Source organism: Ruditapes philippinarum, unplaced genomic scaffold (assembly GCF_026571515.1).
Source record: "Ruditapes philippinarum isolate M1 unplaced genomic scaffold, ASM2657151v2 ctg10217_1_1_1_1, whole genome shotgun sequence".
NCBI classification, from domain to species: domain Eukaryota; kingdom Metazoa; phylum Mollusca; class Bivalvia; order Venerida; family Veneridae; genus Ruditapes; species Ruditapes philippinarum.
The window spans coordinates 1-27,029 of NW_026856366.1; the positions used below are offsets into that span (position 1 = coordinate 1).

A 27,029-nucleotide genomic window follows, 5' to 3' on the forward strand; every position below is an offset into this window, starting at 1 on the left:
TAGATCCTATAGCCTGTCCAATTATATAAAGGAACGGACAGATTGAGGCGATGTGGACCGATATTAGCTTATTTTTTCCACATTATCATATGGACAGTTTGAGTATTTTCTCTAATTGAAAACATGTATTTCATTAGCTTTATAATTCACAGCTATATTTCTCATTGTATATATTATGCAAATCAACAAAAAATACATGCTTTCATTGTAAACGTGTTGGATGAGAAAAAGGAAAGTTTATTAAATCTGGTTATTGATGCTTTTTTTCATATTATGTATAAATTGTCAGAACAATTATATATTACTTTTTGCTTCAATGATTACAAAATTTATCGGAACATTATATCAGCAGTGTGATTGTTTTTATCATTGTATCATTTTTATTTCTAATTAATATAATTTAAGCAGCACATTACTTCTTTATTTCATAAAACTTAATAATATGCAAAAGAACGTTTTTTTCTTTTTGAACATTCAATAAAATAAAACAAATACAAGTCTCTCGCGACAGTTATTCAAAAGGGAAGATGATCCAATTGATTGGACAGCAAAACCGTCAAACCTGTTGCAGTGGTCATTTGCTCTTTTGTTTACTCATTTTTGTATTTGTTAGTAATATTATATCAAAAGCCTTAGTGTTAATTGTTGTATTTTTCAGAATCTATTCTTAAGCACATAAAACTGTTATGTAATTGTTTAATAAAGTATGGTTGATAATGTCAAACTAAAGATCATACATTTCGGTTTGTTGTATTTAGACTTAAGATTTTTTTTTTAATTCAAGATATCAAGTAATTCGTTCTGTTATGTTTGCATAATTTATAATATGTTCCTGTATTGTAAATTAGGAAATATGAAATAGTTAACATCATTTTTAGTATAATATTGTTAAAAAATAGTTTAAATTGATGCAATTACAAGTCATGCAATTAAAGCAAACGCGTGCTTCCTATCACAGTCAGTTCATTAACATTTTATGTATTTAAACATGTATAGGAGAATCACATTACACAAACATCTCTTGTTATAACATACGCATGTGTGTCGTTGAGTTTTTTATGTTTTGATTACACCTTTTGTATATTTTACAGTGAAAAAGCTGTATTCAATATAAAAGAACTAAATGCTGACGGAATAAACAGGTTTAGAAGCATAGCTGTATGACATTATGAACCATTTGATGGCACACTGAACGATTGTTTTTTAAATATTTGAAAAAAAGCATGTAATTGAATTTAAAGACTTTTATAAATGGTAACACATTCAGACGGTATATAGTACAGGTTATGTATTTTCCCTGTATACGCGTTTGTTACCTCTGCCTTTTTCTATCTCTAAAAGAATTTCTATAACAACAAGTGTCCTGCGTGGTTATCTATAAGATGAAAGTTAAGTTTTGCCCTTAATGTCTTAGCATCTTTTATTTTAACTTCAATATTTATGTTTAAAGCAATCATTATATAATCTATATTTTACTTCTATGTCTATAACATTCATTTTTTAGTCAAAAAAGAAAAATAACAATAGGAAAAACAACTTGTTATTTTTATATATAAACTACACAAAATCTTATTTCCTTCAACAAAGAGCCCTATAAATTATACGATACTTTTTAATATATTGCTCTGTGATTATAATAAATACTAAAGCTTTTCCAATATATTTGAATGACATTAATTTATTGATACATGAATAAACAATATTATATTAGCTATACAAGTTGCATTGCTTGTATAACGAGTTGATGATAATGCAACTTGTTATTGACGAAAAGTTAAAACATAAAGCAACTTTAGACTTTCATCATAGCGGCAATAGAAAGTCATTTATATTCAGATATACTATTTCGAACAAAAGTAACAAGAGCCCGGTTTGAGCCGGGTCATGCTCCCCGAATAAGTTTTGGACACAGGAAAGTACACCTCTTGTAGTTTCAGAGTTATGTCCCTGGAAAAAGTTCAAAGTGCAATAATTCCAAAATTAGGCAAGGCAGAGTAACTGTTCTTTGCACTGCACTTCTAATCAATGTGATTTATCAACCTACAAAGTTTCTTGTTGATATCTTTTATGATTTCCTAGTTATGTACCGGACAACTTCAAAATGTAAAAATGAACAAAGGGCAATTACTACAAAATTTGGCAAGGCGGAGTTCAAGTTCTTGTGCACTGCACATCTACCTGTTAAGATCCATCTACCTACAATATTTCATGATGATATCTCTTGTAGTTTTAGAGTTTTTTTCCGGACAAGATTTTATTGAAAGGGGAGATAATTCAAAAATTGGGCAAAACAGAGTTATGTTTTTTTTTCGTACTTAACTTTTACTCATTGAGATCAATCTACCAACAAAGTTTCATGTTGATATATCTTATAATTATAGAGTTATTTCCCAGACAAAGTTCAAAAGGTAAATATAAACAAAGGGCAATAACTCCAGAATTAGCCAAGGCAGAATTATGATTCTTGTGCACTGCACATCTACTTATTGAGATATATCTACCTACAAAGTTTCATGTTGATATCTCTTATAGTTTTACAGCTAGGTCCCGGACAAAATTTTTCTAAAAGGGGAGATAATTAAAAAATGAGGCTTAACAGAGTTATGGTTCTTTTGTACTGCACTTCTACTTAATGAGATCTATCTACCTACAATGTTTCATCTTAATATCTCTGATAATTTTAGAGTTATGTTCCAGACAAAGTTCAAAGTGTTAAAATGAAAAAAGGGCAATAACTCCAAAATTAAGAAAAAAAGAGTTATTGTTTGTAATATGCACTGCACATCTACCCATGAAGATCTATTCACATACAAAGTTTCATGTTGATATCACTTATAATTTTAGAGTTATGTCCCGGACACGATTTTTCTATAAGGGGAGATAATTCAAAAACCGGGCAAAATAGAGTTATGGTTCTTTGACACTGCACTCCCCCTCAATGCCACTGTATGAAGTTTAACAAATTATCCCCAAGGGTTTTCAAGTTATGCTCCGGACAAGACAACGGACGGACAGACGGACGGACGGACAGACGGACAAGGCGCCGACTATATGCTCCCCCGAATTTTTTTCGGGGAGCATAATAATACATATTATGCACACATGCAGTTAACCATCTACGATGAAGAAATAAGTTGCTATCTGTGCGTGCTTCCGTTCTTTGAGGTTTATACGCACAATATACACAGCGTTTAAGCCAATTAGAATTCTTGAAATCTATTTGCATTATTATAAATGTAGATATAAGCTAGAAGGAAACATATACAAAGGGGATGAGGCAGGGGTTATACAAATATGAAAAACGGTCCGTTTCACAAGATACACTTACACGTTGCCTATACCAAGAGACATTTTGTGATCTGCCAGGTTAAATATATTAATAATAAATCATAGGAATGTTGAAAGAAAGAGGGGATCCTATTTAACATGTACGACTCAAATTATCTATAAAGTTATCTCTCTTTTATTTGAATGAAAGAAAGTACCAAACCAAACTTAATTATGCACAATGTTATCTCAATACAGATAAGTTAACTTCAAGCAAAATTCATTTAATAAACAATCGAAAGTACAGACCAACTTGATCACTGTTTATTAAACATACACGAGATTCATTGTTTGGTTTAAACATATTTAATTCGATATATTTACATTATGATGAACAATATTTACACAAAACATTTGGGATAGATTCATTGTTTTAACTAAACGTTTTATAAATACCACAAAATGGTAGTAAAACAGTACACATTTTCATATTTATGATATAACAATACAGCGAAAAGTATATGTAATATTGATATCTTTGTATGAATACATGAGTTACAAGAGTTGTTTCTCCTTCATTTAAACATTTCTCTATATTTAGCCATTTTTTTGGAATATTAAGCAGTCTCCGAGATATTCCTTCCGTCGTGGCTTGTTTACATTATGCAAAATTAGGAAAGTTATCTTTACAGAATATTAGGGTTATAATAAGCGGCATTAAATTTGAATTTAATTAATGGAAACAGATGAAAAAACATATAAAAGAAAATATTTCATATGTTCAAAGAATATATTGACGATCATCCATATATAAAAACTTGTGCTCATTATAAATAGACTTTATATATACACATGTGCTTTTCTGTTTAAGTATCGAAACTATTATATATTTACAGTGTTAAACAATGTCAGTAAATGCAAAACTGGTCAAGCAGGCAGAGCTATAATTTACAAATATATTTCTGATCAATCATTTCACGTTGACAAATAACGTCTAAGCTTGACTCTTTTCGTTATCTCATCTTATAGACATGTTATTGAAATAGGTTGTTGGAACAGAACGTTGGTCATATTTGAAGACATACGAAAATATTGTGTAAGCAATTATCTAATAGATGAGGTTAATGAAACCGGGTCTGCAATGTAAGGACATTGTTTTCTTTTCAATACATTACGCTACATATTCCGGGATAACATCAATTTTGCAGATTTTTAATATAAACTATTATTGAAAATATTGTTGAGTTATATAGTGATACAATTTTGTTTAAGATGTCTGCCAAACAAATATTATTTTTTTATGATAATAAAAATATTTCACATAAAAAAATAAAGTTACTAAAACATGTAACATTATAATTTAGTATACATGTATAATGTTTAATTGTGAACATTTGAATTGTATTATAATATTGCTTAATAATGATTGTTGCAAGGTTAAATGTATACTGCCACCATATTGTGTAAATATGCGACTTCGATCTTTTGAAATTATTAAACTGTGCTATAAATGCACATTTCATACCGGGAAGAGGATGAGAAATAAACGGTGCCGTTAATTATTACAGTTGTAGATATCACTTTCATAGAGATAATGATTGTTGTCCAGCTTGTGGCATTTATCATATTAATTTATGTATCCTTGGATGTTGAAGCCGCCAGTAGTTGCTATGGTGCCGGCAGGTGTAATTGGATACGATGGGAGTCATGGTCAGCCTGTAGTATGACATTTGGCGGGAGAACTAGAAGGAGATATAGGTTATATTGCTGTAAATTAAGCTTAGTAAGTGACATAGAAGCTTGTTTGGCGGACTGCTATCGTGATAAAGACTATTACTATACGTATCGTTCTGAATCTGAGACCTGTAATAGATGGTGTTACAACAGTGGTTACATCAATAGGAATAATAATTGCAGTCGTAGTGATACATTCTATGGAACGTGTTGTGAAAATCGTAAGTAAATAGAACTTATTTGGTAACCAAACGTGGTTGTATTTTTATAATTCAATTTATAATTACATTAAGTATTTATGCCATTCTACAAATATTTACTCGTATCCTCAAAATCCATCCCTTGTGCAATGGTTGCCTGCGTAGGTATAAAACTCTGACGTTTTGAGACACCAGATAATCCGCTCCGTGGGTATAAAATTTTGACATATCGGGATACAAAACAATCCGCTGCATGGGTATAAAACTCTGAAGTTTTGGGATACCAGACAATCCACTTAATATAAATATATGCTCTTTGCCTTATCTTTCTTTAAAATGAAATGTAAATAAAAAGGAATAACGGTATATTACAGTTCAAAAGGTATGTGATCAGAATCTGAAAGATATATTATCTGTAAAACCTTAGACCGGTACGATGATAATACAATATAAGAATGTCATTTGGAATGGTTTATTAAGCATATTTGTAAACATTGACAGGACTTTTAAAGGCGTTAATAAAATTATCAAAAAATATTCATACCACATATATGATGCTTAGCAAAAATTGAGAAGTATATTTTTCTGATTTTAAATCATAAGTCAATACTGATATTACTGATGTGATTAACGGTAGCATAGCCTTTTAATTTGTTTTTGAAATTTTAAAAAATGTTCGCGAAGTGAAAAACATAGTTGAATTTGATAACTTAAGAACAATAAAAAAGACACAATTCATCGCGTTAATAGGATTTTCTTTTGGTACTTTATATAAAAAACAGAAACATTTATTTTTGGAATACTCAATGACAATGTGTTTTTATTGTTCATTTAATGGTTTTTACTTGAAACAAACAGAAATATTCGTGTAGATAAAGAATTAAATAAAGGTAACGATAAAGGATATTGTTTGAGATTACCGTATATATAGAGTTTGATTTATAAACGTTTGGATAGAAAATAAGTTTTCATATAAGCAGGAGCTGTGTACGTGAATACAAAAATAAGTAATCATGGTATTTAACATTGCAATAGTGCTTTTTGGTAGACAAAACATAAGCGAGTATAACATTGCAACCGTTAACTGAATATAAATTTAAACTCCAAGGAATGATGATAAGGTGTTTGAACGCGTAACGTCAAGCGATGCTAAATGTGCGCTTAGTTGCTAAATAATGGAAGAGTGTATGACTGTTTTTAATGAAGCTGACGGCGATAAATAAACGGTTACCGTACACTTTTCTCTTCTTTTATTCATAAAATATACATGTTTTATGTATCAAACTATCTGATATTTTCCTATCAATTTAACATTGTAGCAACGTGGGCATGGTACATTGGAATCATTCTTGTAAACGGTGAATGGTGATACTATGAAACGAATCAGCTCGTGCAGTTAACAGACTTTAAGGTTTTTGAACAAGGGGGAAGGGTTGTGCACTATTTCCTGATGGATATGGCTACCGGTGGACAGAGTTCGAGTGTGAACATCCAACCTACGGCTTTCCTACAATATGTGAAAACAAAGTCTTGTAACTCTTGCATCACTGTTTTCTTAGAGAGTTTCTTTTAGATGTGACTTACATGTATATAATTTATTTTAACACAAACTTTGTCACATGTGAAAGAAAGATTACCGAAAGCATTTTGAGTCATTTATTAAATAAACCGGATGTATTCGCCTGCAGCTTGATTGATTAAATAAAAAAACAATTTATGTTCAATGTCCCTAATGCGTTTTTAATTCTCTATTTCGATTATTCACTACGATTTCTGTGATTTTCCGTGTAATAAAATTTAACAAATTATTATTTTTGCCATTTGAAAATCAGGAAATATACATTAAGTCTTTCAACTGCGTTTTGAATTATTGAACAAATCTGCAGTATTTCTTAGCATTTTGAAGAATTGAGTACATCTAAGTTTTCTCTTACGTTTTGACTAAGGAATAAATAGCAGTTTTAAAAGTTAAATAAATCTATAGTTGTCTTAAGTTTTTGAATAACTAGATCAATCGATGTTTTTTTTCAGATTTTTGTATCTTTGCATTTAAATAGTTGATGGTTCTTTTCAATTTTGTTATTTACTTCGCATGAAAGATAGATAACTTACGTGGCCCACGGACATTTCTGTAAATATCCATCAGAATTTACCTAAAACTATCAATTTCTAAAAGGACTGTGGCAGTTTATACAAAATATATTTTTGTTAGTTATTCTGATAAATATAATATTTACTTAAGCTCACCATTGTTTCATCGAAATCCCGTAATATGACATAATATGACTCCTTTTAGTTAAATTATTTGTTCTATGGCTTTGACATTCACAATATTATGATGGCATGCCAAACATCGTTTGGAGAAATTAACAAATTATGTATAAACCCTGGGATAATTAGATAAATGCGTTACTGATGAAGCATTGTTTTAAATGTCGTGGTGAAACAGAAGTAGAAAATATGTTATGTTTTGGTAATTTCATCATTCAAAGTAAAAAATATTTATTTGTATAAATGTCAACACTGACACAACTGGGATATGATATTTGTTCTCACTATAATTAACTATAATAAATATGTTGATATGTTGCCTAGTTGTTATATACGGCGAATTGGCAGATTATTGTTACCGTCGTAAATTAGTAAGACAATTTTTTCTTTATTTAAACTATATAAACTTTCACGTCGCATGCACAAGTGACACAAATTTCTTTCCCTATATCAATACAATTTTTCTTCTATTCCTCAGATAAATGACCAAACCTCAAAAATGGAAGTAAAAATGACTGTTGACGCCCAATTTTAAAATATTTTTAGTTAAAACTAATGTGATTGAATTTCGGATAGAAAACACATTATGAGTAATGGTCAAAAAACACGACAATAGACAATTTTGTAAAAGAAATGAAAAAGAAAAGAAAATAAGGCACACTATTGATTGCGATATTTGATCTTGAAATTGTCTGTTTTGATAGTCCGAACCATTCTTATTGCCTTAACTGAACACTGTTCTACAATATCATCTTGGATTTTAAATTCTAATCTCATTTCAAACAAAAGATACATTAATATTAATATGGCTTTTCAATAGATATATATATTTGAAGTGTAAATAAAACTATAAATTGATTTAAAGTAATCGGTGTTACATTTTATGCAAGAAATACTATGAAAAAAATAAAAAGATGAATAATTATCTTAAATAAAAATAAATAGATAAATTAATAAATAAATGTATAATAAATGAATAATTATTTAATTAAAGTTTTACTTGTTTCAATATTGATAACCTGTGATTTCATGAAATATGAAGAACGACAAATCGACCTTTAGTCTGCTTGCGTCAAAGTCTATTAATGTAACAAGGGAATACCTAAATATGATTATTGTCTAAACTATACGCTTATAAGATTTCTTTTTCTTTTTTAAAATAATGTTCACTTATAATGTTGGATTGATTTGTCCAGAGAGAAAGCTGGACAAATCCACTTTATATATTTATTGCAGTTAGGGTAAAAAGTGTGGCTACAATGTATCATAATTTCACTGGATAGACTGAGAATACAAAAACTATCTATCTAGCCGTTGTTATATTAAAAAAGCAACTGCCTTCAAGTTTCATGGGAATGCTCATTTTAATGCCAAACTAGCTAAAAGGTTCCTATAACACAAATTACATAATCATGTATCATCTGACATTTAGATAGGAACACGCAAAAATGGATGCCGCCAGCAATCAATCTTAAAATTGTGGATATATGTATGTCTGATGACCTCTTCAATAAAAACATTAAAATGTCTTACGTGTTGCCTCGTACATTTAATCAGAGATTTTATATTTCCGAATCTTAAAGATTGTTCAACATGACATCATTGTTGTGTTTGTGGTATTTATTTCTAACTATTTGGCCTATTCTAGATGGGTGGTTCAAATAAAGTGCAAAAAACGTCTACGTCCTGAGCACCGTAGTAAAAGTAAAACTAGAACAACAGTATTTTACAACAGCAACAGTAAGCACGAAAGTATATTATTTTATACAAAAGATATTAAAGTGTTGTGTTTCATTCCTAAAAAATCATCAAACATCCAAGTTTACTACTTTATCTATGAAATGACCAAGGGAAGAAGATAGCCAACAACAGTAGAAAAGCTATCCAACTTTTTGAATTTCAATATTTTGAGTGCCGAAAAAAAACACGCACACTGAGATAATAAAATTGCAAAATGAATATTATGAGAAAATATTATGAAAATGTCAACCTAACAGCTAAAATTATTCCATGTTCATATATTCATACATCATAAATGATAATTAGATAACTATTATATACTTTCCCAATATGACCGCCTAGTAGGCGGCACATTGAATATCCTGTTTATTACCAAACAGTTTTCCGGAACACGAGTTATTTTGCCAGATGATATTGTTCAAACAGGGTACATTGGACTAATAATTTGGGCACTTTTCAGTATACATTCGAAATGGATGGCAATCTAGTGTATATAGTTATAGTTGTAATTTTCTTCATAACAACAGGTAAGATTAATTTATTCGTACAAAAATCAAACTTATAATAAATAGTAATAATCACGTTAAATATGTTGAATGAACGTATAGATAGATAGATTTATTTCGGCATAAAGGTAAACATGTTACATAATAAACAAACACAATATAGATTAAACCAATTACGAATAAATAAATAAGTAAATAAATAAATGAATAAATACTATATTATGTAAACCATGAAATGTTCCCAAAACCAAGGATAACACTAAACAGAGCAAGCTCTTATTTCCATTGTGGCCCTTAGCATTTGGTGGCATGACAAAGAGAGGTATTTCATAAAAGAAAAAAATATCACTAATTATAAGAAAAATCACATTAATGGAGGATATCATTTAAAATTATCACAATTTAGAATGTAAGGTAATGTAAATAAAAGTCAGTATCACATTAAGAAATAATCATGTGCATATTAAGAAAAGATTACATTAAAAAATATATATCACAGTTGTTATGAGTATGTAAGGAAAGAACATGCCATAGATTTCGATATTCAAAAAAGATAAAGTTTTTAAAGTCTTAATAAAAAATTTAAAACAAATTTTAAAAAATTGAAACAGTAAACCTGAGCCGAAAAATAATTCAATAAAAAAATGAAAACATATAAAATTTTCTTGCAAGAAATTTTAAGAAAAACACTTACATGCTTCTTAAAAAGTGATTTTTGATGGCTACCTTAAAACGATGAAATTTGTTAATTTCAGTTATACAAGTTGGAAGACTGTTCCAGAGTTTAGCACATATAAAACTAAAAGACTTTGACCCGGAACCTTTAACCTTGGGAAGACAATACCCTCCTTTATTACTCAGTCTGGGGCAATAAGAATGCATAGATTCCAGAGAAACAAAACAATCACTTAAATACTCTGGGGCTATTTGATTTTTAACCTTAAAAACATGACATAACATGATTTGTTCAACTCTTTTACAAACTGGTAACCAAGTAAGAGATTTAAAATGGGAATGAACTTAGATATCTGAACTCTGTTTAAACCCATTCATCATTTTTAGACAAAAAGTCAAACAATAATAATTGACTGAATAGCCATTATCACACGGCGCGGATGAGACTTTGTTTGCATTCAACGGATGTATAAAAAACATAGTTTTCTAGATGTTCATACTATATCAATCACTGTATTATATATAACAAGAGAATATTTTCAATATTTCATATTGTTTTGGCTATCGACATAACATCAACATATATTTGGCAATGACAAATATATATAATGTATACAAACGCATACAAACATAAATTAATATAATGTGAAGTTGTACTTAATATAATTCAAATCTTGTTTGAGAATGCTCTATGATGGATTCATATCTTGTTTTAGAATTATCTAGGACGACAGAAAATATATAAAACATATATGTACAATTCGGTATTGAATACATGGAATACTATAAACAGAAATACAAAATGACAAAAAATATACACATGTATACCTTTCATATTAAATAAGATTTTGTTATACGAACTTAGAAATTTCCAAAGGTTAAAATCTTAATATATCGTCGACGATGATTACAAAATAAAAGAAAAATACAAATAAAAAAACAACAACAACAAGAACAACAACGTTATTATGCTTATACCTTTTATCATGGCATTTATTACAACGTTTTCATGGAATGGTACACAAGTGTCTCATTGAAGGTTCCATGATAATCGCCATATGAACAAAACGCGGATGTTTCTAAAATAAAATTTGTTTGTGTTTTTGAAATATACTTAAACCGGTACTAGGGGAAAGTGGACGGTGTTTTGCACTTTCTATGAACAGACTCAATCAAACCGAGTCTGTAACATTTTCAAATTAAGCGTTCTTTAGGAATTTCAATTTTCCCTGTCTCATTGACAACGACGAAGATAATTATTCCTTATAATAAAGACGATTGCGTGTAGAGGAGTTTGAATAAAAATTGTGTGATAAAAAAGAGAAAAACGCTGGAAAATGATAATAAATAGTAAGGTGTAGCATTCGATAAATAAGTAAGCTATTGTCGGAAATAAAGAAGTTCACGGATGAGGAACTATGACCCAGAGGATGGTGTTCTTCTGATAACTTATCGGGAGTTCTTCTGTTAACTGCCACGAAGTTCGTCGGATAACTTGTGTATATACCGAAGAAACACTCGTCAAAAATGGTAATTTCATTTTTAAAAAGAGTGATTGAGATGTTAAGTCAAACTTCGATTACTATGCTAGCCTTTATATTATAGTATATGTCCGAAAAAACTTTATAGTCCATTTTTCATCACCTCGTGTTCCGGTAATTTAGTACAATTTCCAATTCATTTGCTCATTCGTACATATTGACCTGTTTCTTTATCATCAAAGTTTAAACCTCAAACTCTCTTTGAAAGATGAAAATAACCATTTATAACGTGTTACGGTATATACAAATGTTTTCCGACGAACTCCATGACAGTCTTGACAAGTGATAAGAAGAAATTCATCCTCCGTGTAACAGTTCCTTACCCGTGAAACTAGTTAATACTCTAATGATCTAACCTGACTAAGATAGTTTCACTTGCTGTCAAAATTAAAGATGTTTCCATGAGCCTGACATAAGACAGAGGTCAGTATTCCGTAAGTGAAAGTAACAAATTTATAAAGGATGTGGTTCTACCAATTATTATATACTGACAAAAAAACTGCTTATATTTTCGTTATTACTAAGAACAACTTGCGTGCACTATACAATGCACTAAACTTACCGACATTTTATCGAATATTTAACGTCAAGATGGCGCAACATTTTGCAGGTGCATATCTAGCGATACTTGATTTATGTTTTATTTGTCACTGGCCGATTTACTGAACCGTAACGGACTGAAACACCACATTTGGAATTTTATTTGACTCGTTAACAAAATGCCACCATGGATTCGAAAATAAAAACGATTGAGATTAAGCTATTGAGAAGAAGCGTTACTAATGTCGTATGGCAGTTTAACTGTCATTGCATCAGAATTATCAATCTGCTACAGCGTTTTTAGCAATATGGATGCAAATAGGATGTGACATTCCTTCAGGTAGGCTAAAGGTAACGACTGCACGCAAAAACTGGTACATTACGTAAAGGCATCTACGTAACAAGTTTAAAACCGCTACAAGTTCCGCAAGACAATTTGGCATAACTAGACAAACCTTTTTAAATAGTTTGAACAGGAATACAAACCCAGCTATGGCAAGGCTGGCACATGTTGGCCAGATTATTGATCCTCGAATCTTCGGAGACACTGGGCTCAACGTCATGTACATTGTACTCGTGTCCAGTGAGCAAGAGCATTGTTAAGCGACGAGTCATGTTTTAATCTATGAGTTACAGATGGTTAAGTACACCTTTTTCGCCGTCGAGGTGAGTCTTTTGCAGATAATTGCTTGTTGGGACGGGATCAATTTGATGGAGGCAGGACTATTGATTTTGGGCGGGATAATTGATGACCGGAAAATAAATTAAGTCGTCGTTCCTGGTAACCTGAATTATCTAAAGTATTGACACTGGCCTCTGTCGAATGGTCATTTCTTTTCAGCGTCAGTGTCAAAATTAACTGATGCACGATAATGCCTTGCCACACACCTCCCTACGTACAACGTTCACGTACTACCATGGCTGTCTTGCTTACTGAACGATAATCTTATTGTGCACATATTGGATCTTTTGGAAGAAGAAATCATATTATTAATAATATCCATGCCTATAATAAAGTCAAAATTAAGAGTGACTTACTTTGTATTAATTTACAGATAAATGTGAATATGTACAGCTGATCTTAGCGGCTTACACCCCAGTTACACAGAGCCATCGGTGATTGATCGGTAGTTTTTTTAGCCAAATTATGGAGTGAACCGATGACAACGTATTTATCACCGACATCACCTATTGGTCACCTGTTTTCCACCTATCAACTGCTATTGGGGAAAGATAAGTTTCGTCGGTGAAAAATTACCGATTGGGATTTTTAAACACGTTTAAAATTCTCGATCGGTGAAAATATTTTAAAAATTACCGACGGCAACCTATATCACGAGATGTGCAAGCTCTTAATCACCGATATCGCCGATCGGACAAAGATAACCAAATATGAATCACCGGCCATATCTGACGGAAAGTGTTTAACCACTGATGACTAGCTATCAAACACCGATTAATCAGCGTTACGCCCGATTTAGCTCCGATTTACAAACGATAAAAACCAAAAGTATTTCAGCATTTAATCATCGACCCATTCCCGTTTGAGTTTGCTTTCTGTCACCGATGGCCGTTTACACAGAAAACCAGAAATAAAATCACGCATGACAACCGATCATAACAGCGAGTAAATTTAAAATTAAATGACCGATTGGGGACCGACCGTCTGTGTAACTGGGCCCTAATTTAGTGATACGAATATGAGAAATTTTTCGTACAAGAATAATTGAAGATGACAGGCAAAAAATAAAGTTACTTCGAGTACAACTTGGATATGATATGGGTTTTGAATGACTACTTTTAAAACAAAAACGAGGCTACATGAAGTGCGATAACAATTTTAAATGTTGAACATAAAAAACGAAAGCACTGCTAAAATAATAAGATCGGCTCCAAAAATGTTTGTATTAATTGGAACATCACATGTTATTAATGCTTGAGGGGCACTGGTAACAGTTTATGAGGGGTGAAATAAATAAAAAAATCTATTTTGCTTTGTTCTGTTTGTAGATGGTTCTGGAAACAGTGTAGTTAATTTGGTTACACCCCCATTTTTTCATTATTTTTTTATCAGAAAACGGTAAACAAATGAATCTTTTTCCAGAAGAAAATGAAGCCTCTTACGATTGACAGTTCAGGAGTCAGAAGAAATGTTAAAAGAATAATCTTCAAACATAAATTAATTTATTCAAAATACAACACAGAAAATTATGAAGAAAATAATGATAATGACAATATTATAAACTTAACTAAAATGCAAAAATAGTGAAAGGGAAAAAATATAAAACTGCATTAACATGCTAACCTTAAATTTCACGACCTGAAATCAATAAATAAATAGTTAAAAATTAAATTGAAGAAAGATATTTGATTTCCTCTAACTTTGATCATTTTTCATGTCATTTTTATTTGTTTGAACTAATTTTATTTTAATCCGAAGATTTCTGAAATGAACAAGTAGATATTGAAAATGTAATTCCCACATAATTATTTTCTCTTTAATTGAAATTCAGAATATTTTTGTGTAATTTACAAGCCAATTATCAACTTATCCGCGCATTGGAATTTAAACACATGTTTAGTCTGGTAAGGAGCTGTAACAATTTTTGTAATTTTCAATAAAACCGAGTCTGCAAAATTCAAATAGCCGCAGAATATGGTGTCCCGCAAAATACGTTATCGACCTGGCCGAAAAATAAGGACAGTATTAGGTAAAAATATGTATCGCTAGACATTGAACCTGATAGCAAAACGTACAGCGAAATTTCCAGATGCTAGGTCACAAAACATATCTGTTGAAGATATTGTACTTCAGATAAAAGGAAGAGAGTTCGCGGACACTTTGGCATCCTAGTTCAGAATTTGAATGTCCTAGTGGTGGCTGGTTAGAAATATTTAAAAAGCACTATGGCCATGTCTCAAAAACGTCATCGCTGAGTCAAACTCTGTTGACAAAACAGATGAGGATTTTGAAAACTGGCAATCCAGACTCCCCTCCAGTTTGGAAAAATATCGGCCTCATGACGTATTCAATGCAGATGAAACTGCAATTTGCTATCGTGCTATGCCTGATAGAACGCTCGACCGTGGTTGAAAAGTGAATAAGGAACGCTAAACAGCTACGGTTTGGGCAAATATGAGTGACACTGAAAAATTGTCATTGCCTGTCCTAGGAAAATAAGAAAAACAAAGATGTGTCAAAATCTTTCGCACCCTTCCTACTCAATATAAAGCAAACAAGAAAGCTTTGGTGTCTGCAAAATTCTTTTAAACGTAGTTCAGAGAGCAAGATGAGAAAATGCACTAGCAGTGGGCGTTAAAAAGCGTTGGTAATTGACAATTACCCGGCACACCAAAAACAAGCTAAAAATAAAAGCAGTCGATTTCGACTTCAGTATTTCTGTCCCAGACGTTATTCGTATGATGCGTCATGCCTGGTCTCAGTTCACGAACACAACAATTAAGAATTGCTATCGTCATGATGGCTTTACATTTACTCAGACAACAGATATTGAGTCTGAAGATGAAGCTAATTAATGATGATATTCCTTTGAATCAGCTCGCTAGCATCCTTGGCAAAACGTTGTCAATGGACGTTTATGTCAACATAGTCGATAAACTTCAGGCAACTGAAGCAATGTCTGATAATGACATATTGTTTGATTAAATGGAGTCTCTCAGTAGATGATGATTTCAACAATGACAATACAAGATTTCGACAAAACACGCGACCGAGGCATGTGACACATTTCGAGCATTTCTTGAATCTATAGATAACAACGACCACATCATTTCCAACAAAAGTTTCGTTTTAGTGGTGTATAACTGAGTAAACATCACTATGTGTCTTTATCACATGGACCTTACTGTCGTATTTCAGCTGTTAAACATCTCTAACAAATTGTTAATTATTAATTTTGAAATATAAGACTCGAAAAAACACTATACATGTAGACATATTTCTTAGTTTATTTGACTTAAATATAAGGTATCCGTATGTCTTTGGTAAAATTGAGTTTTTGACTGGTTCAAACCCTCATAATTATATCTGGACATTTCGTTATGATCACGATGTGATTTTACGGTCCAGATAACTTCGAGATAACAAGAGTCGACTGTATGTAAATGAGCAGTGTTACAGAACAGTTACTCTACCTTGCCTAATTTTTGAGTTAATGCCCTTTTTCAATTTTACACTATGAAATTTGTCCGGGACATAATGTAAGATCTCCAACGAATGAAAATTCATGAATGTTTTTATGCTTTTTGAAGGGAAACATATAGTCTTTGTCCTTCCGTCCGAATGTCGTCCGTCAGTTCGTCTCCTTTTCTTGACCGGGACATAACTCAAACCAAAAGAGGTATCAACAAGAATTTTTGTAGATAGATAGATAGATCTCATTGAGTGAAAGTGCTTCACGTTGCCTAATTTTGGAGTTATTGCCCATTATTCATTTTTACACTTTGAACTTTGTCGAGGACATAACTTAGAAACTACAAGAGGTATCAAGAAGAATCTTTGTAAATAGATATCATTATTCGAATTACAATGCGTAAATACAGAAACTCTGCCTTGCCTTATATTAAAGTTATTGACCTTTGTTCTTTTTTACACTGTGAGAATCAAATAGAAAGTAGTTTGTCTGTGTCCAAAATTTGTTGGGGATCATCATCCGGTCCAACCGGCTTTTTTTAGCTCACCAGAGCCGAAGGCTTAGGGTGAGCTAATAGTATCAAAGGGGATGCTCCGGCGTCCGTCGTCCGTCGTCATGCGTCAACAATCGTCTTCTTCTCTGAAACTACTAAGCAGATTAACTTCAAATTTGGTCTGTAGCACCCTTGCGACAGTCACACTTGAATATGCTCATGTCATTCCAATTGGCCCCTTTGAAGGGTCAGCAGAGCTAAAAACAGAAAACCTTTAAACATCTTCTTCTACAGAACTAATGGATGGATGATCCCCAAACTTTGTCTGTAGCATTCTTAGGTAGTCTTTTAACAAGTTTGCTCATATTAATTTGATCGGCCCCTTTCAGGGGTCTCTAGGGCTAAAAATAGAAAAACTTTTAAACATCTTCTTCTACAGAACTAATAGATGGATGATCACCAAACTTTGTCTGTAGCATTCTTTGGGAGTCTTTTATCAAGTTTGCTCGTATGAATTTGATTAGCCCCTTTTAGGGGCTGCTAAAGCTAAAAATAGAAATACCTTTCAACGTCTATTTCTACAGAACTAATTGATGGATGATCACCAAACTTTGTCTGTAACATTCTCAGGTAGTCTTTTATCAAGTTTGTTAATATTATTTTGATTGGCCCCTTTAAGGGGTCTTTAGGGTTAAAATTAGAAAAACTTTTAAACGTCTTCTCCTACAGAACTAATTGATGGATGATCACCAAACTTTGTTGGTAGTATTCTCGGGTAGTGTTTTATTAAGTTTGCTCATATTAATTTGATTGGCCCCTTTAAGGGGCCGCAAAAGCTCAAAATAGAAATACCGTTTAATGTCTTTTTCTAGAGAATTAATTGATGGATGATCACTAAATTTTGTCTGTAGCATTCTCAGGTAGTCTTTTATCAAGGTTGCTAATATTATTTTGATTGGCCCCTTTTAGGGGCCCTAAAGGCTAAAAATAGAAATACCTTTAAATGTCTATTTCTACAGAACTAATTGATGGATGATCACAAAACTTTGTCTGTAACATCCTAAGGTAGTCTTTTATCAAATTTGCTCTTATTAATTTGATTGGCCCATTTTTGGCCTCTAAAGCTGAAAATAGAAATACTTTCAACATCTCCTTCTACAGAACTAATCGATGGATGATCACCAAACTTTGTATGTAGCATTCTTCGGTAGTCTTTTATCAAGTTTGCTCATATAAATTTGATTGGCCCTATTAAGGGGCCTCCAAAGCTAAAAATAGAAAATCTTTAAACATCATTTTCTTCTGAAATCACCAAATTTTGTATGTAGCACTCTTAGGTAGTCTTTAATCAAAATTGCTCATATTTATTTGATTGGCCCATTTTAAGGGCAGCTTAAGCTTAAAATAGAAATACCTTTAAATGTCTCTTTGTACATAAGTAATGGATGTATGATCACCAAATTTTGTCTGTAGCATTCTTAGGTAGTCTTTTATCAAGTTTGTTCATATTAATTTGATTGCCCCCTTAAAGGGGCCGCTAAAGCTAAATATAGAAAACCTTTGAACATCATCTCCTACTGAAATACTTGATGGATGATCACCAAACTTTGTCTGTATCATTCTTAGGTATTTTTTGTCAAGTTTGCATTGACACTGTTTAAGCTAAAGCTTTAATGCCCCACGCCATGGCATTTCTTCAAATTATAGTTTAAAGATATTCTATGCTCAAATTTAATATTAGAAAATATTGACAATGGATTACAAAATAATCGTGTTTTGACATCACACAAAGTAGTTATGTTATGTTTTAAACTCTTCACACTATAGGTTCTCACAGTATCAATATAATGATAGTGTCATTAAAAAACTGTTGTTTTTTGTTGTTGTTTTTTTATAGAAAAGACCAACTTTACTTGGCCTATTAAAGGAGATGCAGCTTCCCATACATAATTTTCAGTAAGAATTTAATAAATTTCAATACATTTCTATGACTCAAAGATGGGTATAGGATATCTTTTCATAATGAAGGGAAACAACTCATGTTGAAATGTGTACATATGTTATTCAATTTTTCCAAAAAAGGTTCAATGGCTTGGAGAAAGTCTTAATGTCATGACCTGTTTATAATGTGTGAATATCTCACACCTCTAAAATTTGGACATCATATTTCATCATTGTAAGGTCAGTTGTAGGTCATTAACTAGGAAAAAAATAGGCCTAAAGAAACATTAAATTTTTTTCTCCAGTACCTTTTTTTAACAAAAATGAGTTTGTATGCTCATTTTTTTATTGAATTTTGTTAAAAATTGTACTTTTTTTTGTTGAATAAGATTTAAACTTGGAAAAAGCACATCTCAATAAATTTTGGGACAGACTGTTGAACCTGAGTTTCATGTGCATAATTGAATTTTGGTGTCAGTGGAACTATTTTTGATATTTTTGAAACCATTGTTACATACTTTCTTGTTTTTGATGTACAGAGACTTGAAATTTGGAATGATGTATAGAGACTTGAAATTTGGACCAGGAATGTTATTTCTAATGCGAAACGAATTAAGATATCAATGGCTACTGAATGGTTTTAATTTCAATTCAGATCCTGAATTGATGTGAATTTTGATATGAACTGGCCTACTTTTGATATATTTGATATCACTTTACCTACTTTCTTTGTCTTTTATGTAGACTTGAAATTTTGACCAGGGGTGTAATTTGTGTAATTTTTTATGTTGAACTCAATTTAAATACCAGCTGACCTACTTTAGGTATTATTGACACCATTTGACCTACTTTCTTGTATTTTGACATTCAGATTTTAAATTTGGACCAGGTTTGTAAATTCTGATGCCGAAATGAATTTTTATATCAACTGACCTACTTTTGATTTTTTGATATAATTTGATCTTCATTCTTGTGTTTTATGACATACAGACTTGAAATTTGTACTAGGGGTGTGATTTCTGATGCTGAATTATTTTGATATCAACTGGCCTACTTTTCATATTTCTTACAATGTTTGATCTATTTTCTTTTTCTTTTTTGAGGTACAGTTATGTTACAATAAAGAATGTATAAAAAATGTGTTGTCCCAAATTGTAAACTTCAAACATCTACACCTTACATGTTTTGCATGTGACATTTTGTGTTTTCATTCAAAAAAAGTTATAAAAAAAACTGTCCAGTCAAAATTAATCATGCTCTAGGGGTCATTTATTCTGCATTTATTCTACATAGTCTCATAGGAACACACTTGCAACATACATATTTATAACAAAGCCTTTCCAAAATATTAGGGCAAAAAAATATTTCGATTTATATTGTGAATAATAAGATGATGGCTTAAATGAGTGATTTAGGGCCATCTTAGTGGCCCTATTGTTTATTATGAAGAAAAAAGCTAAAACAATCAGTGTTGTGAAAGTATAGAGGGGTAAGTTAAAGTTGAGTTGAACTTGCGGAAAGAGCTGGACTTGCCTTTCAGCAACTTCTTTTGAAAAATAATTTCCAACACAGAAAAGCAGTTGTTTCTGGTGAGCGACTCGAGCCATCATGGCCCTCTTGTTATTTTTTCAGTATTGACACAAGAAAAGTTTGTTGAAGAAATTACAAATTTTCAATACTCGGAATGTGAACAGAAGTTGGAAAGAGTAGATTGCAAGGCACTTAACATAAGTAAAGGTAAAAATTAGAAAAAAGATAAGAAAATCATATACATGTATTCTTATAAATTGTTTAAATTATCTTTTGCCAATTGAAACCCATTTCTTTACTACTTTATTTCATTATAAAAGTGCATTTAGCATGAACGACTTCTATTTAATCAGGAAGTTTTCGACAAAGAAAATAAAAAGTCTTATCTAAGAATTTATCCGACTGATGCGATCGTGTCATAAGAGTATAAGCAATGAGTATAAAATATATTGTGTTACAATATTTATTTATACCTTTGTAAATCAGTTCCACGACAAAAGCCAAGTCTTTGGCCACCAGGTCCATTTGCAATACCTAGGTCAAGTTATGGGTGTCCCGAATCAGAAAGTCGTGGATGGACAAAAAGCGTTCTTTACAGAAAGAAACCTGGAAAAAATAAACAGGAAGACCCATTGAACTTGTGTGTTAAACAACGAGATGATACAGAACTAGATACAGAAAAATGGATTCCCGGAAGATATACAATTTATAGGATTGGAGAGGAATGCCCAGCAGGTTTGTTTTGGTTTGGTTATCTAATGTGTATATATATATATATTTATGATATAAAGCAATTTTCAATTTCCTAAAATTCATGATATTTTCGTGTTCATGGGCACGTCACTATTTAAGTTTCTATCATCGCCCCACCCCCTCCAAACAGTGTGGGCAGAATCCTGAATCCATTTACCAATAAAATGTTTTGGTGCGCTATTCTTTACCGCTTGCATGCAAGTTGGCTTAATAAATCTTGCTTAACATGATGAGAATTCTTGTTGTATCATGTAAAATATGATCAGTAAGGATCTTGGGTAAGGAAAGTGATTGACAGCTTAAATTATGAGAGTGGATAAATATGTTATGTAATGGGAGGTATGTTTCTGTCTCCCAAACTTTTTAGGAAACATGTTTTTTTGCCAGGAGTTATCAATATGAACCGTAGTTGGCATATGGCCCGCTACACAAAATGGCTGACATACCTAAACAACTATTCTGGCTTTCACATGTCAAACTCCTGGCGGGATTTGGACGAAAGTTCAAAGGAGTGATCATGTCCAACCCTTATTGTTCATATAGCCTGCATGTTTTTCTTCAAAGTACAAAATGGGGTCCAGAGCAGAAAATAGAAAAAATCGTGCCCCATCACAGGTAAAAAAAATGTAAGGAATTTGATGAATTGTCACCGGAGGGATCAGTACCAAACCTTGTTGTGCATATTGCCTGCATTCTCTGCTCCACTGCACAAAATGGCAACCAGAACTAAAAAGAGAAAAAATCTCTGGCTTTCACAGATCAAACCTCTGGTGGGATTTACATGCCGCTGTTCCATCCTTCAAACACAGTTCCATTCTGACTTAAAGCAAAACATTGCTGCATATGTTTATTTATTTATTTATGACATGCATGACACTTATCAATCGAGTGTTCATGATTATTCAAAATACAGCTCTGGGCCCTGTCAATAAAAAACATAGTCACGTTAGGATATGAAGCATAACGATACTTGTGTTCATGTTATTCAATGGTATTTCTACTTGCTGCTTATACCAAGAATAAGTAAATCTACCTTTTTGATCATTTAACATACTATTCAAGAAAATTGACGTGAAATGGCTGATTTTCTAGTAAATATGTATACTATAGCTATAACATTTTAAATATATATATATATATATATATATATATATATATATATATATATATATATATATATATATATATATATATATATATATATATATATATATATATATATATATATATATATATATATATATATATATATATAATACTCGACATGATTAAGCTGTTTCCGATAAAGATGAAAATATTTTTTTGAACAGTCAAACATCTGTTAAAGGCCCCATTCGAATAGAGATCACCCAGTAAATGAAGACCACTCTTCAAAGCTCTTGACTGGTTAGAGAGAACAAAATAACCTCCAAATAATGTCCACGTGTCTTTAAAAGCTATGTTCTGTATTCCTCTTGGATGACCTTTGTTCACAAATTTGTTTTACCTTTTTTTATATCTTAACCCGCAAAACCTTGAAAAGTACATTCAGTGTACGAATGGAAAATAAACAATCAGACAAATGTGAATACATTATTTTATTCTAGGTTTTAGAAAAAGCACAATACGAGAATCCTGTCTTGAATATGATTCATTTGGACCTATTCCAAATATAACAGAAAAAGGTATGTCTTGTTATCCTAATAACTTTACCACAAAGTACAAAATTTCAGCTAACGTCCATAAAACATTTTGTCATGAACAACAGCTGCTTAATGTAACATTCAGAGCATTAGGGTTACTCAGTGATTCAGATTATTTTATTTCTCAAGCTTATCTGATCATGTTACAGACAAACCTTTTACAGTAGGATCGTTGTCAAACACCAGCAACTGTCGAAAACAGGATAAAATCTATTATTTGTGTTAACATTAAAAAGTTAATGCACCTGTGTCCTTGCATAAACATCTGCAGATTATTGAACGCATTTAAAACCGTAGTCCGCAGTGTGAAGGTTTAAATCAGTCCAAATGCTTCTGCAGGTGTGAATTCACGAAAAAGGGAGGGTTAGCGCTATTCTTGTGTAAAAACTTTATTCCTAAAATAATGTAAATTGTTCATTAGTTGTGCTTACTGCTATAATTATGACATTCATTTGCATTTAATCAAGTATGCAATTTTGTCAATATATATATTAAGAACAGGTGAATTTTCTTATGGCTTTTCTTTGCGTGTTGGTTTTCTTTTACATTTCTATTTCAGAAATTGCAAAGGAAAAGATATTAGAAATAGGCACCTGCAAAAAGATCGGTAATAGTTTGAAGAGAAACAAAAGGGGAAATAAAGCTACATACAGAATGTTAGAAACGTCCTTTATTGTTTTAAAGGTAATGGCAATGTAAATAAATTCTCTTCTAATTGATTGCACAGCACTTTGATTTTACCCTTGTATTTTATCACCATATGAATATTTTAATAAATAATAAAATTTTCAGTGCAATTAATGAAATAATTAAAACTAAGATTTTTGTGCTATCAAACAGAAATGGTGAAGCAGATACAATTGTACTGAAACAAAATCATTAGAATAAATTAAGAGTAAAGGTTACTTTATCAATGACAAATAGAATCTCTTTTAGTGGTACACTGCTAATCCATATTCGTGTATATAAAGGTCTCTTCTAAAGTAACCTTACAGTAATGCAAGGTATTCATACATACCATACTTTTGTTGCTGTTTTTTAAATTTGCTATAATCAAGATTTAACAAAGCATTCTTATAGAAATGCCCAAAAAGGGAAAATTAAAGCATAAAAGATTTTAAACTTTTCTATAAAAAAACAACATTTTACTTCGATCGCACGTTATTTATAAAACGCAAATTAGAGATGTTACTTTAATAGGTTCACCATTCGAATTTGGATTTGTAAAATGATAGTCAAAAGCAGTTCGAGTAATATGAAGCAAGATAAAAGCAAAATCTTATGAACAACACTAAAAGTTTTCGTGGTCACTTGTCAGCAGGTCCAAATGTAGCAAGGATAATGAGCAAACGCTTTAAAAACATTTTACGCATTCTCATCACTCATTGTTGTTGCCGATTGATATTATTCACGAAATAAAGATTAATTTCCAGATTAATTTGACAACAAATCAGTAAACAAATCATGGTCCCTCGATTCCTATTCTACAAAATTAATCAATTATTCATTACTTTCAAACGCCGAAAAACTTTCCTGTTGAATTAATAAATGAAAACAAAGTTCTCCGATAACTTAATCGCAATATAAAAATCTTTTATGTTTAATTAAGCTATTTTGAAATATCCAGGTGTGTTTAAAAGGCTAATGTAATTATATAGAACTAACATATTTTAGTAACTTATACAACACCAGCTCTACTGGCGGAGGAAGACCCGAGCGAGCACCTGAGTAGAACCGCCCACATTCCGATAGCCTTCTCACATTAACGATCTAAAGTTATTAGCTAAATTCGGACCTAGAGGGGCAAGATATCAGCACACTTAATAGATATCAATATTAAATAATAATGTATTGGTTTAATTATGATCTATTGGTTACAGTAATGACATATATGTTCAAACTGAAAAACACAAGTAAGGTTGTTTACTTACTTTCAATGATCAATTATTTTACAGAGCAAATCTACACCTTGCCCAGATAAATTAAATTCTCTCCAAGGACAGAAGTATTGCGGCATTGAACCAGGTTTGTTAGAACTTTTTTGTAAATAAACAATGCAATTAAGCAGTTGAATTGAACTTAATAAACACTTGTAGACAAGTACTATTGCAATGTGAAATAAAGTAAGCGTAGCTTACAACACATTGCTTAAAGTATTCCAAAAATGATACACATGCAAACCTTTAGTTAAGTATATCACAAGACCTAACATGTCTAAAGGCAAAGTGTGCGAGATTTCATCAGTTGTTTTCAGAACATTTTTAAATGTGCCTATGTCGTGTTTAGAATTATTAATGAACGACTCATTTACACGTTACAAAAGTAATGAAAGCTTATTTTTAACACATGCATAGGATGACAATTAACGTTAACACAACAACCTAATATGTGACGTCCATCTAAATACTTTTAGTTTGACACTCCTCTTATATTGACTTTCGTTATTGATAGGTACCACAAACTTAATACTCTTGTCTTTTTAGGTTAAAATTGTATTTATTTTTTTTGTTTCATGCCAATTTCCGAAACCTAGTACTTTGTTACATTTATTTCAGTGGTTCAGAGATCACTAAGACCGCTTGAAACACGTAAGTAAAATGTTTATTTGCTACGTTTAACATGTTGGAAGCAACCGGTTTCACCCATGCGACCAGTACAGCTCAGGATATGCCGTAATACCCATGGATTCCACCATTTCATATTCGGTCTATATGTTTTGTTTTAAATATAAAAATATGAACAAGACTATTAGATTAACAGGGCCATTAAAGATATGTAGCATGGTAATAGTTAAATATGTAATGCTTATAGGAAAGGATGTAACATGATAAAGTTCCCTAAAATTCAAGCTTATAAGTATTCAGAAAATGCTTCATCCGTCTTACTGATTTTGGTTTAGAGGAAGTTGGCCATCCCACGTAACTTATGACGCCGGAAATGATAAGAAGTCGAATGGCGGCACACATAATATCAACTCATATTTTCCAAGCTTAATTTATTATTTCAATACTACCTTAAGCAGTGCAAAACACACAATTTGATCTTTCCGCGGCACTATAGTTTCAATCTAAAAATGACGTGTTTTCTTTAAACATTCGAGTCGCAGCTTTTAATCGATGTAGAAGTTTCATTCAACATTTTGATTTTAATACATGTAATAAAGCATGCTCATTTTCTTGCTTAACCGGCATTTGGCTTTTTTGTCATTTTGATTACAAGAGTTGCATTGAGTGTCTTAATCAAAATAACGTTCACAACATTTAAGTTTTTAGGGTTGTTGTCGAAGACATTTTGTGCCCTTTTAATAACCAGGCCTTGTAATACTTGTATCTCTACTTAAACCATTATTTTATTTGCGTCAAGTCTCAATACACGCCTTTTTTAATATACCAACAAAAATTTTTTTTTGGGGGGGGGGGGGGTAATAATTGCATTTTTTTCACAAACAATACACCAGCTTGTTTACTTCCATATTATCATACATTACTCAGTTTTATGACAAAAAGACAGACCAGAAAAATGCTATATTTCACATTTTTTGCATCTTAGCGTTACAGTTGGTGATATATCCTTACGGATACGTATTATATACATGTGTGCCGAACTTCACTTTCGTTGCAATAAATTGTAATGTTGCTTAATAAGTTGAAGAAAATGATATTCACCGAACCTTCATCGAGCATTATAAAAATAAAAACAAGATAAGAATGGGAATTTATACAACATAAATTGATGTCATTGTTCTCGCATTGGAATTGTAAATGTTTTTTTTATCCGCGCTGATTTAATTAAACCATTGTGCAATACATAATTGGAGTGCAAACGGTAATGACAATTGATAAAGTCTGGCCATACAAATTGGACCATTTGAACTGACCTGAAAGTTAAAAAAATCACTTTGAGGGGAGATGACTGCAATATTTAGAAAGTGGTTCCGAAGGTTTGTTCAATCGTGATTCTATTTCATCATGCTAGTTTAAGAAACTTCTGTTTGCTAGTTTA

General features: G+C 31.6%; 1 protein-coding gene across 1 annotated transcript in view; it reads left to right on the top strand.

Annotated features, from left to right (window-relative positions):
• Positions 1–9,602: 9,602 nt before the first annotated feature.
• The window catches only part of LOC132746300 (uncharacterized), a 32,432-nt gene continuing 15,005 nt past the window's right edge, over positions 9,603–27,029 (top strand). Inside the window, exons 1-7 of the mRNA XM_060735406.1 lie at positions 9,603–9,739; positions 20,695–20,799; positions 21,079–21,327; positions 22,932–23,009; positions 23,587–23,711; positions 24,983–25,052; positions 25,583–25,615. Coding sequence (XP_060591389.1) covers positions 9,685–9,739; positions 20,695–20,799; positions 21,079–21,327; positions 22,932–23,009; positions 23,587–23,711; positions 24,983–25,052; positions 25,583–25,615 — 715 coding nt within the window. The 5' untranslated portion in view covers positions 9,603–9,684. The remainder of the gene's footprint in view (positions 9,740–20,694; positions 20,800–21,078; positions 21,328–22,931; positions 23,010–23,586; positions 23,712–24,982; positions 25,053–25,582; positions 25,616–27,029) is intronic.